Raw genomic sequence first — 11,255 nt, forward strand, 5'->3', positions numbered from 1 at the left:
GCCGCGCCCGCGGGACGCCGGCCCGGAGCGGCTCGGCCCGGCGCGGCGCGGCGGCCGCGGGGGATGGAGCCCTTCCTGGGCTGCACCGGCGCCGCGCTCCTGCTTTGCTTCAGCTACGCCGGTCTGCGGCCGGTGGAGGCAGGTAACGGCCGGCGGGACCCGGGGAGCGGCGGGGGAAGCGCGGCCGTGGGGGGAGTCGGGCGCCGGGACACCGCCGGTTACCGGGTGCGGAGCGGCCCTGCGGCTGCGGCTCACGGAGCGGAGCGGAGCGGCGGGCGGAGCGGCGGCGCGATGCCCACGCGTGTCGGCAGCGGAGAGCTCCTGTGAGCTGTCCTGTGGGGCACGGAGCGTCCCGGCCTCGTGACGCTTCCAGGCGATCGGCTCCTCCAAGGGGACCGCCGGGGAGGATGGAGCTCCCCCGGGGGTTTGTCCTGTTTTTGACACAAGCAAGAGACACTCGGGTTCTGCTCCAGCCAAGCTGTACCTTCGCCTCAGTGCCCAGCAGGTGCCACGTCTCAGCAGCGCTGCTGGGAGCTGCCCGTGAGCCCTCGGCCCCGGCCCCGGCCCTGCCGGCTCTGTCTGCTCGGCACGGAGGCTGCGGGGTCTGATGGAGCAGCTGCTTTGATTTGCAGAACGCCCGGATAGCTCGCATTCCCGGAGGCTGTGGGTAACTGTCAGCACGCACGGCTCCAGGGAGTGGAAATTCCTGTGCTCTGTGGCTCTGTTAGCTGTGGGGTTACAGCCACCCACAGCCCACCCCCACTGGAGCTGCAGGATCCCCTCGGGACGCTGCTGGGTTTGACACACACATCCGTGGCCAGACGTCAGTGTGCTGAAGGGGAAGACGGGGAGATGAACAAAACATTCCTAAAAGGAGAGAATGATGGAGAAAAGAGCACATCTGCAATTGGCCTTCCTGATTTCCTGCAAACTGGGACACTTCCCCTGCTCTTCCTTATCCTTGAATCACCTCAGCAGTGATGGAGAGTAAACACAGCGCTGTGTCTCTGCCCATCGCAGCCTCTGCCTGCTTCTCCCCAGCAGTGGCTGTGGCCATTGGGTCCCTGTGAGGCTTTGGGCAGCGCAGCCCTGCTGGCAACTGTGCTGTGCAGCGGGGATGTGACCCCAAAGGCTCCGGGTGTGTGAAGCTGTGCGACCTTGGGGCTGCTCCTCCCAGCTCTGTATGGGCCAGGAGTTGAAGGTACGGGTAGGGACAAAAGGGACGTGGGCATGGCATGGTCATCCCAAGGTCACACGGAGGTGGAGGCAGTGTCCCCATCGGCTCTGTGGCCGCAGCACCACCTGAGCACGTGGCCATGAGGCCGTTGAGCAGAGAAGCATCAGGGAGACTCACAGAGGGGCACCCAGCCCCAGCGGGGTTCAGCTCTCCCCCCCTTGCACCCAGAGCTCCCACAGGCAGCTGTCAAAGAATGCACCGTTAAGGCCAAAAGCTGCCATCCCTGCAATGACCCATAGGAAATGGTGTAAATTCCCCTTCTGGCACTGCGGGGCTGGCAAAAGGCAGAGCTGTAGAGTGGAGGGAAAGGTGCGACCAACCAGACCAGGAGAGGCATCAGCTCCAGTGCAGCTCCAGCCCAGAGCCCACAGCACGGCCAGACCACGTGCAGGACCCACACAGCAGCTCTGCACAGCAGCAGTTCCAGCACTTCTTTGCAGCCCCTTCCCAGCTCCTGAGGGCCACAGAGATTCCTGGCCAGCTGACGAGTGGCATAAGCACCGTATTGATTTCTGCTTTCAGTGTAGGAGAGATTTAATTGCGGTGTGGAGGTTTCTGACCCCAGTGTCAGATTCCCAGCAGAGATGGTGCTGTGCTGTCTTGTTCTGAGTGCTGTCTCCTGCTGGGAACGTGCAGAGGGAGGACAGAGAGGGCTCCTGCAGGGCACTTCGCTCGCACACACACCGTGCACAGCACCACGGCAGGACTCAGACCTTCATGGGGCTGTGCCTGTGTGCTGGTGCTGTGTGTGGCCTCATTTGGCATCGATTGTTTAATAAACCCCTCCTGTCTTATAAAGCACCCAGAGGCCAAATTAAGATCTGACTCAAGCATAATTCAGTTAAAAGCATAAATGCATGGAGCAGTGAAACACGCAGATCTTTATGCATGCAGCAAAACCCCAGGTGTTGGGCGTGGGAGCAGCCAGAGCTCTGGGTACAAAGCCTGGGGTGCTCAGCCACCCCCCAGCCAGCACTGCTCTGATGTCACCAGCGCTGCTGGGATGTTTGGTTCCCAGATAAAACACCACAACGACCCAGCACTGAGTTGGGATACACACAGAGGTTGGGCAGCACCAACATTCACCAGGGCAGCGATGGCCACAAGGCAGATGGGCCCCATTCCTCCCACCCAGAACAACATTCAAGGCCGAGCACAGCGAGCGTCACCACCAGGCACAGAGCTGGGGCTGCCTGCTAACGTGCTGCCTGCAGGAGTGGGCGAGCAGCAGGAAATAATTCCCTTTGTCCCAAAGGGAGGCACCAGGGGCTGCTCTTTGTGTTCTCCAAGGCTGCAGTGCTCCCACACAGCCCCGCTCACTGGGCACAGAGCTGCGCCGTGCCCCACTCGCTCCCACTGCCCCCCAGGCTCTCCTCATTAAAGCACTCAGGGAAGCTGAACGGCGCGCCAGCCTGCCTGCATACCCCATAAAGCTGACAAGCCATTACATCCAGTGAAGAGAGCCATGCTGGGAGAGCAGAGAGCGGCTCCAAACGCAGTAAAAGCAGGGCTTTGTGCTCACAGCCGATGGGCAGGCAGCGGTGCTTTGCAGAGCATCACACCAGATCGTAGCGATGCTTCTTCCCCTCGCAGGTTGCCCCCCTCCATCCCTCTGTCTGCAGGAGAGGCCGCAGTGCAGGAGCACAGAGCAGCCGGGGTCGGATGCTCCGATGCGACCCCCTGTGCACAACAGGAGCTGCGTGGGGAAGGGGGGCTCAGTGAACCAACACACATCGTGTCATCGCCTTAGCCCTGCCCACCTTGGAAGCTTTTGACTCCAGGCACTTCCAAGCTCACAAGCAGCAGATGTGGCAGCGGCGGGATGGGGACAGACGTGTCCCACGCAGCTCTGCAGCAGTCACCATGAGGGCAGGTGTTCCTGCACAGCTGGCTGGTTTGCTGTTCCTCGTGTTGCACCAACAGCAAAAAGCGAGGGAGGAATCAACCCAAAGCTCTGAAGTAGTTGTGTTAGATTTTTTTCCCCTCTCTCCCAAATGAAAGTCCATTAACAATCAGCAGAGCGTTTAATGAGAGGCCAGAAGGAATTCCCAGCACTAAGAAAGGATTAAGGGTAATCTTTGCCTCTCACAGCTCCTCACTGCACAGAGATGGTCCCAACCCACACCTGCTGAAAGGGCCTCGCAGAGGTTCCTTGTGGATGGGAAACAAGGCAGAGGCAAAGCACGATTGGTTGTGGAGCAGCCATTCCTCACCAAAACCCACCTTGTTTTCATTCAGTCACGGCCCCATCACAACAGGGGGATGCTGACATGAAACTGAGAGCATCTCCTCAGCCAAGCACGCAGCTCCAGCTCCAAATGGGCCAAGCTCTGACTTTTGGCAATACATGATTTGCTCCAGAAGGCGCTGCAGGCCCCGAGCCGTGGTGGAGCCGCACTGCTAACCAGAAATCTTGCACCATGAGTTCTGTATGGAGCAGGCAGGGAAGGGGCACTCAGTAAACACACAGGAGGAAGGTTTGATGCACAGCGTGCTCCATGCTGTCAGGAATCGCCCTTAGGGCTGCCCAGCCCACTGCCCTCACACAGCAGCAGCTCCCAGGAGTCACAGCCAGGCACAAAGGAACCTTGGGATCCAGCAGCCCACGGCCCTGCGGGAGGCGCTGAGCCCCTGATCCAGCGGGGAAACAGAAACCACAGCGCTCAGCTCCATGGGCGCAGCTGGAGCCTCACCAGCAGAGCATCTCAGAGCACTGAGCAGATTTGGGGAAGCCGTGATCCCATCACAGACCTCCTGGGAGCGGGAGAAGAGCGTGCTCACGGATTGGGATTTTGGTCACCAATGCTTCATTCAGCCCTGGGAGCGGGGAACTCATCTTCCTGGCTTTGTACTTCTGACAAACGCTGTGCTGCATTCTCATATCACTGCCGTACTGATTTGGCACCTCTGATTTATGTGTAGCCGCTGCTGCTCTGTAGTAGTGAAGGAGAGACGCTCAGATCTGGATATTGCTGTTATCTCCCAGCTGTAGCTGCTGCCCGCGCTCCGTTCTGCTCCGCAGGCTCCAGGCATCGGCTGCAGCTCTGCCAACTGCTTCCCCCCTCCCCAAGGCTCCTCTTTCACCTTGCTTCGCACTCCCACCTCCCCCACGCTCTGTGTCAGCAGGACAGAAACTTTGGCGTTCTTTGTGCTGTGCCCCCCTCCCCCCCAAGGTCACACATCTCAGTGGGGACGCAGCGCTGCACCGCATTCCCTTTTCTCCATGAGAAGCTTTTTCTGCTCCCTGCTCCCCACAAGGTTAATTCCTCTCTCTCCAAAGCCTTCCTCAACCCACACTGGGCGACTCCTCCTAAAAATACCTCGGCAAGGCGACCCTGCTGGGATTTAGCAGCACAGCTGCGCTGGGAGCGGGGCGAGGTGCCCGGCTGCAGCCCCACTGCTTTGTCTGTCACCTTCCAGCCCCACCGCGCCCCCCGTGTGTTCCAGCACATTCATCAGCCATGACTCACAGCCCTTCCCTGTGCATTCCGTCTGCTGACTGCTAAAATTAGATGGTCCTCTGGTCAGCACGTGGGGATGGGGATGGCGAGGAGCCGCCTTGGGAGGGGAGCGGCGTCGGGGTGAGCCTTGGGGTCCCGTTGCACAGCGGGTGCACCAGGTGCAGTTTGTGGATAGAAGGCAGCAGTATATCACCACTGCTCTGCTGAGAGAGCAGTGCTGACCTTCACTGAGGTGTCCTGCGCTCCCTTATTCTCTCCCTTCCCAAGGGAACGCTCACCAGGAGCGAGGCCAGCTGCCAGTTGGCACTGAGGCTCCGGCCGGAGCATTTTCAGCCACATTCGGGCATCCAGGGCTGACTATAAACCCAACAGGTGTCACTGGAGATGTGCACACGTCTCCTTCTGATGGGGTTGACCTCAACCTCAGAAGGGCAGCACCCTGCAATGGTTAAAAAGAGAAGTGTTACTCTTTGATGCAAGGAAACGTGGCCCATTCTCACCATACCGACCTCCTGGCGCTGTGAGCAATCCGGGCAGCATTTACCACCTTTGGTTCATGGCTTGGCCCTTCCACATCACAGCAGTCCATCAGGGGCTGCTGCAGTGTGTGCTGTTCTGGCAGCAGCGAGTGGATGGAGGGGAAGGTGGGGAAAATCCTCCGACCATCTGAGAGAGCCCATCAGCTGTGTGCAAAATACAAAAACGTGTACAAAAAAATTCTGACAAGCTCACGAGGACAAGCAAAAAGAACGCCCCTGTTTACTACCTCTGAATTTCCACCCTCCAGAGCTCTCATTCTGCTTTCATGCCTCCCAGACAGATTCTGCATTTCCTCCCAGCTGTTGCTGTCAGACTGTAATGGGACGCAGCAGAGAAAACACGGCACGTGGCTGAGAGACAGGAGATGTGTGAGCTCATCAAAGCTCAGACATCCTCAGATTGTTTTGGGGGGTGTGTGCAGATATTCCGTGTGCCCAACGCCACTCACCCTCAGCAGAGAGCTTCAGAGCCTTGCTGGTAATTAAGACATAGATCTGCCATTTCCAGGTCCCACACTCAGAGCTGCTGGCAGGAAGGCCATTTGCAGCTCAGTTTCTCATGCCTCAGACCACAGCCAGACCTCACGTTTCCTTCTGCTCCCCCAGTCCCTCCCTGCTCCTTGCCCTCACTCCATCTCCTGCTGCAGCTCTGTGTCCCTCCTTGCAGACAGCCCGTCGGCTCCGGTCAATGTCACAGTCAAACACCTGAAAGCCAACTCAGCCGTGGTGACTTGGGACGTTCTGGAGGACGAAGTTGTCATCGGATTTGCCATTTCCCAGCAGGTACGATGCCTATTGTTCCCCAGTTTTTTCCCCACATTCATTTTCCCCCAGGTCCCCTCAGTTTCCAAACTCTCTCATCGCAGTGTGAGCCATTCCTTCTCGTCCTGTCCCATGGTCTCGGGGGGGAACTCGCTTCCCATCCTCCTTGCAGCAGCGCTCGCTGTGCCGCTCGCTGCAGAGGTCTCCGTGCCCATGGTGGACAGGGCAGGAAGCAGTGGTTTCAGACACCAGCAGTGCACACACGAGGTCCCTCCGCCACTCTGTGCTCTCCTCTCTCGGCTTCCAGAAGAAGGACGTGCGGATGCTGCGCTTCATCCAGGAGGTGAACACCACCACCCGCTCCTGTGCCCTCTGGGACCTAGAGGAGGACACTGAGTACATTGTGCATGTCCAGGCCATCAGCATCCAAGGCCAGAGCCCTGCCAGTGAGCCAGTCCTCTTCAAGACCCCCAGGGAAGCTGAGAAACTGGCTTCTAAAAATAAAGGCAAGTGTGGGTGAGTTCCATGTGGCCCCCAGTCAGTGCAGGGCTCTGAGGGAGGAAGGACGGATGCTGTGCACTGAGGACAGCTGGGTTAGTTGCACACAGGGTTGAGGCCCTCTGACAGCCCTGCACAGACACGTGGGAAGCTCTGAGCATTCCCAGCAGTCAATGAGACGCTGAGGTTGCGCTGCTGTCAGGGCTGAGCCCAGCATAAACAAACTCCTGCGTGAGCATCCTGATGCACTTTACAGCCCAGCACTGAAAGCGACCGCACGCATCTAAGATGAAGATGAGGTTCCTTCGCGTCAGCAAAATAGCACCAAGAGGTCAGCAGCCACTACTGCCAAAGGCTGGCTGTCCACTCCTCTATTTCAGATTTAACGGGCAAAGCAAGGAGGTTTGCAGCCTGAGAACAGAGAGCCCTGCATTCTTACAAGTTGGGAATGCCGATTTTCTTATATTTCAAAAGTTGATGCCAAATCACAGAACTGCTGAGGTTGGATGGGACCATCTGAGATCACCTGGTCCAATCTCTGCTGAAAGGGGCTGAACCAGAGCTGGAGGTCCAGGACCACATCCAGTTGGGTTTTGAGTACCTCCATGGATGAGATTGGGCAATTTCTGCCCAGCAGCTCCTTCCCTTATTTCCCTTAAGCCAAACCAGATGGAGAAAGTTTGCAGATGGGGAAAGTTTGCTCACAGGAAGAATCTCTGCTGCAGACAGGGCTGGGGAGCACAGGGATTGGGACTGCAGGGGTTACTGCTGACCCAGGGCCCAGCCTGCTGCAGGGCTGTTGGCCACGGGTCCTGGGATGCCACGAGTTCTTGACTCTTTCTGCCAAAATGGTTTGGTGTCTGTAAACACAGAATTACCGTTCATCTGAAAGCACTAAGAGGAGCACTGCTCCCCTCCCTGGAGGCCTAAGCTGTAATCTTCTTAGTGCTTTGAAGGCGAGGAGGTGCATTACGCCCTGCAAAAAGTCTCAGTGCATCCCCAAGCCCCACAGCTCCGCTGAGAAAAACCGCGCCTGGCTCCTTGTGCCGAGCTGTGGCAGAACTGCTGAAGCATGCAAGGCGTTGTGACAGGCACAGACGGCTCCAGCAGAGAGCAGAGCGAGCCGCCACAGAGCCAGGCAGCGCGGTCAGCCCGTCCCCATTCACTTCTCCTCCCTCTCCCCATCTCCTGCCAGCAGGGCTGAGCGCGGGGCAGCGGCGGCGCTCGTGGGGCGCTGAGCCAGGGCCACGGCCGAGCCAAAGTCTGGCGCTTCATCATCTCTTTTTCCCTCCGTGCAGATGAGGTGACAATGAAGGAGATGGCGAAGAAAAACCAACAGCTGCGCGCAGGGGAAATACTCATCATTGTGGTGGTGTTGTTTATGTGGGCAGGTCAGTTCCTTCTCTCGGTCCAAGCTCGTCGTTCCCTGCCCTGTGTGTGCGCCCCCCCTGCACACCAGGAGCTGAAATCAGGTGAACCGGTGCTCTGTGCTGGCACAGCACCACGCAGATGATAGACTTGATGAACCAGTTGTCTAATTCAGCACGGCCAATCCTGCAAGCTCCATTTTTCCAGGAAGCACTGATGCTAACGCCATCAGCCCTCACCAGGACGCCTGGAGCGCTTCAGACAGCGCAGGCCACAATTATCTGCCTTATTATGACCTCAACTCTCGTGCAAAACAGAAATTCCCTGACGAGTTCTGCCAAAGTTCAGACACCCCAGACGCCAGGAGTCCCCCCTCGATGCCAACTATTATATTTACACTAAAACTGACTGCAAAAGCAATTGAAACAAAGGAAGCGCGTAAAGAACAAATGGCTCCCAACATCCAAACACTGATAAGCCCAGACCCTCTCCAAATTCTGTACTAAACATACAGAGTAGCATTTGACAGGAAATAGGAGAATGTTAGGTTGCAAGGTTGGGATGGAGGGGAAGGAGGGTGAGCTGAAAAGTAGCACTGAAAGCAGCACCCAGAAGGTGCTTTGGAGCAGAGCACCAAACAGATGCACTCCTCCAATACGAGGATCTCTCACTATGGCTTTTTGTAGCAAGTACAGAGATACGGCATTTCCACAGAAAACAGTTCTCCAATGAGGGTTTGGGATCACATTTCAATAGATACCAATATATTCCAGACTGTGCTCAGGACAGACCTCACTCCTATGCTTTAAGGCAGCAGGAAGGGAGAGGAAAACGCCCCGACCCCATTGGCGCTGTGCATCACCAGCCCTTCGGCTCGTTCCATTTGGAAATCACACGCATGAGTTGATGGGGAAAAAACAGTTTGCATGTTTGTTTTCTATTTCGAGCCGCAGCCTCCCCAGGCCGCCACTCAGCTGCTGCTGCCTCCCAGTGCCAAACATTCTCGAGGCAGAGCAGCTCCACGCTCACAGAGCGCCTGGGGGTGCAGGGGGCGGCCCAGGCAACCCAAGGGAACCGCCAGGCTGGGAAATGAGCACAGGGGCAAATCTGTGACCCATAAGAGACAACTGGAAAAGTCCTGAGTTGATCATGCATGGCTGTTCACATTTGCAGGGTCTGGAAGGCAATTATTGCTAGAGATGATCACCGAATTAGGCCTAAATTGAGGTTACAAAAATCCTCCAGCCCAGAGTCTTTTTGGCATTTAAGTCACCTTTTATCTCTGCACATCCCAATTTAAGAGCCCTGCCAGTAAAAACGATCACGACTAATTACACAAAGTGACACAAGAACCGATTCATCTCCATTGTAGCACAGCCTGACACTCAGACCAGCACCTCAGTGAAGGACCCACTACCACCGCCATTCCCTTCAGACAGGAATTACACTTTTGAAGCAAAGTCAGGGGGAAAACAGGGATTTTGCAGCCTTTCCCACCTGGCTGCCCCTGCTTTCCTCTTCCTGTGCTCATTGTGCGTGTGGGAGGAAATTTCCACTGGCAGTTTCTGCTGCCATCTCTGTTACATAGCCGCAGATGCTGCCCTGCTGCGCTGCAGCCCCAGGCTGACACTGCACACAGGCAGGCTGGGTGCCTGCCCTGCATCTGCCAGCTCCACATCCTCCCAGAGGAAAGGGCCATAAGGAACATTCCCACCAACCAGAAATTCCAGGAGCTCCTGTGCTTGCAAAGCAAAGATCCCACCCAACCACACAGGCAGCGCTATCGCCACGCTAACATAGGTTTAAAGCACTCATCCCACTTGCCTTAAGCTTCTCTCCTTGTAACCACCTTAGCAAGGAACTTGTGTAGGAAGCAGCCGGAGGGCTGAGGAGCTCTGTTAGAAAGGAGCAAGCATGGATGATGCTGTGATCTCCACCAGGAGGCACGGAGCTCTGCAGACTCAGCTCCTGGGTGCTCATTAATGCTTTCTCCCCACCAGGGGTGATCGCCCTGTTCTGCAGGCAGTACGACATCATCAAAGACAACGAGCCCAACAACAGCAAGGAGAAAGCCAAGAGCGCCTCGGAGAACAGCACCCCTGAGCACCAGGGCGGGGGGCTGCTCCGCAGCAAGGTGAGTGCTGGGGGGCAGCAGGCAGGAGCTCCCAGCAGCTCCCCACCACCAGCCGGGATGCAGGAAGGCCAGGCCCCTTCACTTCCATGCATGCCAACGCTGCAGCACCATTAGCAGCCTGAGCATCCCCACACTGCAGGCACCAGCACCCACTGCACTGCATTTCCTTATTACTGGAGATGGCTCATTAATGCACACACACCTACAAGCAGACCTCCACAAATCAAGCCAACACCTTCACAACCAACAGGGGATGGGAGCGAGCGCTTTTACACAGTAAGAACTCACACACACTGCACAGACCCAACGTGGGTATTTTTTTCCTCCCCAGCTATTTCCATACACCTTCTCTTCCTTTGTCTCCTCTCTCCCAGTTCCCAAAAAACAAACCCTCAGTGAACATCATTGAGGCATAACAGCTGCTGCTGATGGACTCCACTTCTCACGCTCACATTCTGCCTCTGAGCCTCAAGGACCGGGAGGTGAAATAGCATCAGAGCGATTGGGAAGGGGACCCAGCAACTGTCACCTGATGGCAAACAGCTCCTTCCTTATCTCTGCAAACATCTGACCGGAAGGAAGAACCCTGCAAAAACAAAACAACCCAAACCCAACCAACCAAGATGGAAAAGCAGCAGTGAGAGCCGCTGCCTGCAGTCCTGCGTGGGACTCATGGATCACTGCACGGCAGCGGCCTCCCATGCTCTCCACCCTCACGCTCCGTCTCCTGGAACAATTTTCTCATCTTTGGAAACGTGCAATGTTTTGTTGTAGCGCTGTCTCACCGTCACCCCATCTCGGCTGTATGGCTGTGAGCTCCAGCACTGCTCACCAGCACTGCCCCCGAGCCGGCAGGAAGGAAGGACAGCAGCTCACTGCAGACAGGCGTGCGTTGCTTTGTGCTCTCAGCTTGCTTTGTTCCGTTGCGCGCCTCGTGCAATGTCTCACAGGCGGGGTTTGTAAGAAACAAAGGAAAGAGAGGCACCCCAGGCTGCAGTCCCACTGCGGGGCTCCCTTGGCGGCTCCCCAGCCGGGTCCCAGCGCCGCCGCCTCCCATCACGCGGTGCTGCTCTTCATCTCAGACATTTGGGGCGCAGACCAAGATGACGGGGCACCAGGAGTTCTTGTTCAGCTTCCAGGATAAATCCAACCATCTTCTTCGTGGTATTGTCAGCACCTGCAGTGTGCGAGCACTCCATAAGATGTAGCCAGTCAGCAAAAAAAAAAAAAAAAAAAAAAAAAAAAAAAAAAAAAAG

General features: G+C 56.8%; 1 protein-coding gene across 1 annotated transcript; it reads left to right on the top strand.

Annotated features, from left to right (window-relative positions):
- The first annotated feature begins 63 nt into the window (after nucleotides 1-63).
- On the top strand, nucleotides 64-10,617 carry FNDC5 (fibronectin type III domain containing 5). The gene is made up of 6 exons (XM_042834021.1): nucleotides 64-142; nucleotides 5,905-6,020; nucleotides 6,307-6,505; nucleotides 7,796-7,888; nucleotides 9,866-9,999; nucleotides 10,374-10,617. Exons 1-6 carry the CDS (start codon nucleotides 64-66, stop codon nucleotides 10,413-10,415), a joined length of 663 nt encoding a protein of 220 aa, XP_042689955.1. The 3' UTR covers nucleotides 10,416-10,617.
- The last annotated feature ends 638 nt before the right edge of the window (nucleotides 10,618-11,255 follow it).

This window comes from Centrocercus urophasianus, unplaced genomic scaffold (genome assembly GCF_019232065.1).
Source record: "Centrocercus urophasianus isolate 14NV4802_14NV808 unplaced genomic scaffold, USGS_Curo_1.0 seq_43, whole genome shotgun sequence".
Classification (NCBI taxonomy): domain Eukaryota; kingdom Metazoa; phylum Chordata; class Aves; order Galliformes; family Phasianidae; genus Centrocercus; species Centrocercus urophasianus.

Bases quoted from the DNA above. Each gene is read 5' to 3' on its own strand.
- FNDC5 (XM_042834021.1), top strand. From the start codon at position 64: ATGGAGCCCTTCCTGGGCTGCACCGGCGCCGCGCTCCTGCTTTGCTTC. The intron at 143-5,904 runs GTAACGGCCGGC...CCCTCCTTGCAG, and splicing joins TCTGCGGCCGGTGGAGGCAG to ACAGCCCGTCGGCTCCGGTC. The intron at 10,000-10,373 runs GTGAGTGCTGGG...CCTCTCTCCCAG, and splicing joins GGGGGCTGCTCCGCAGCAAG to TTCCCAAAAAACAAACCCTC.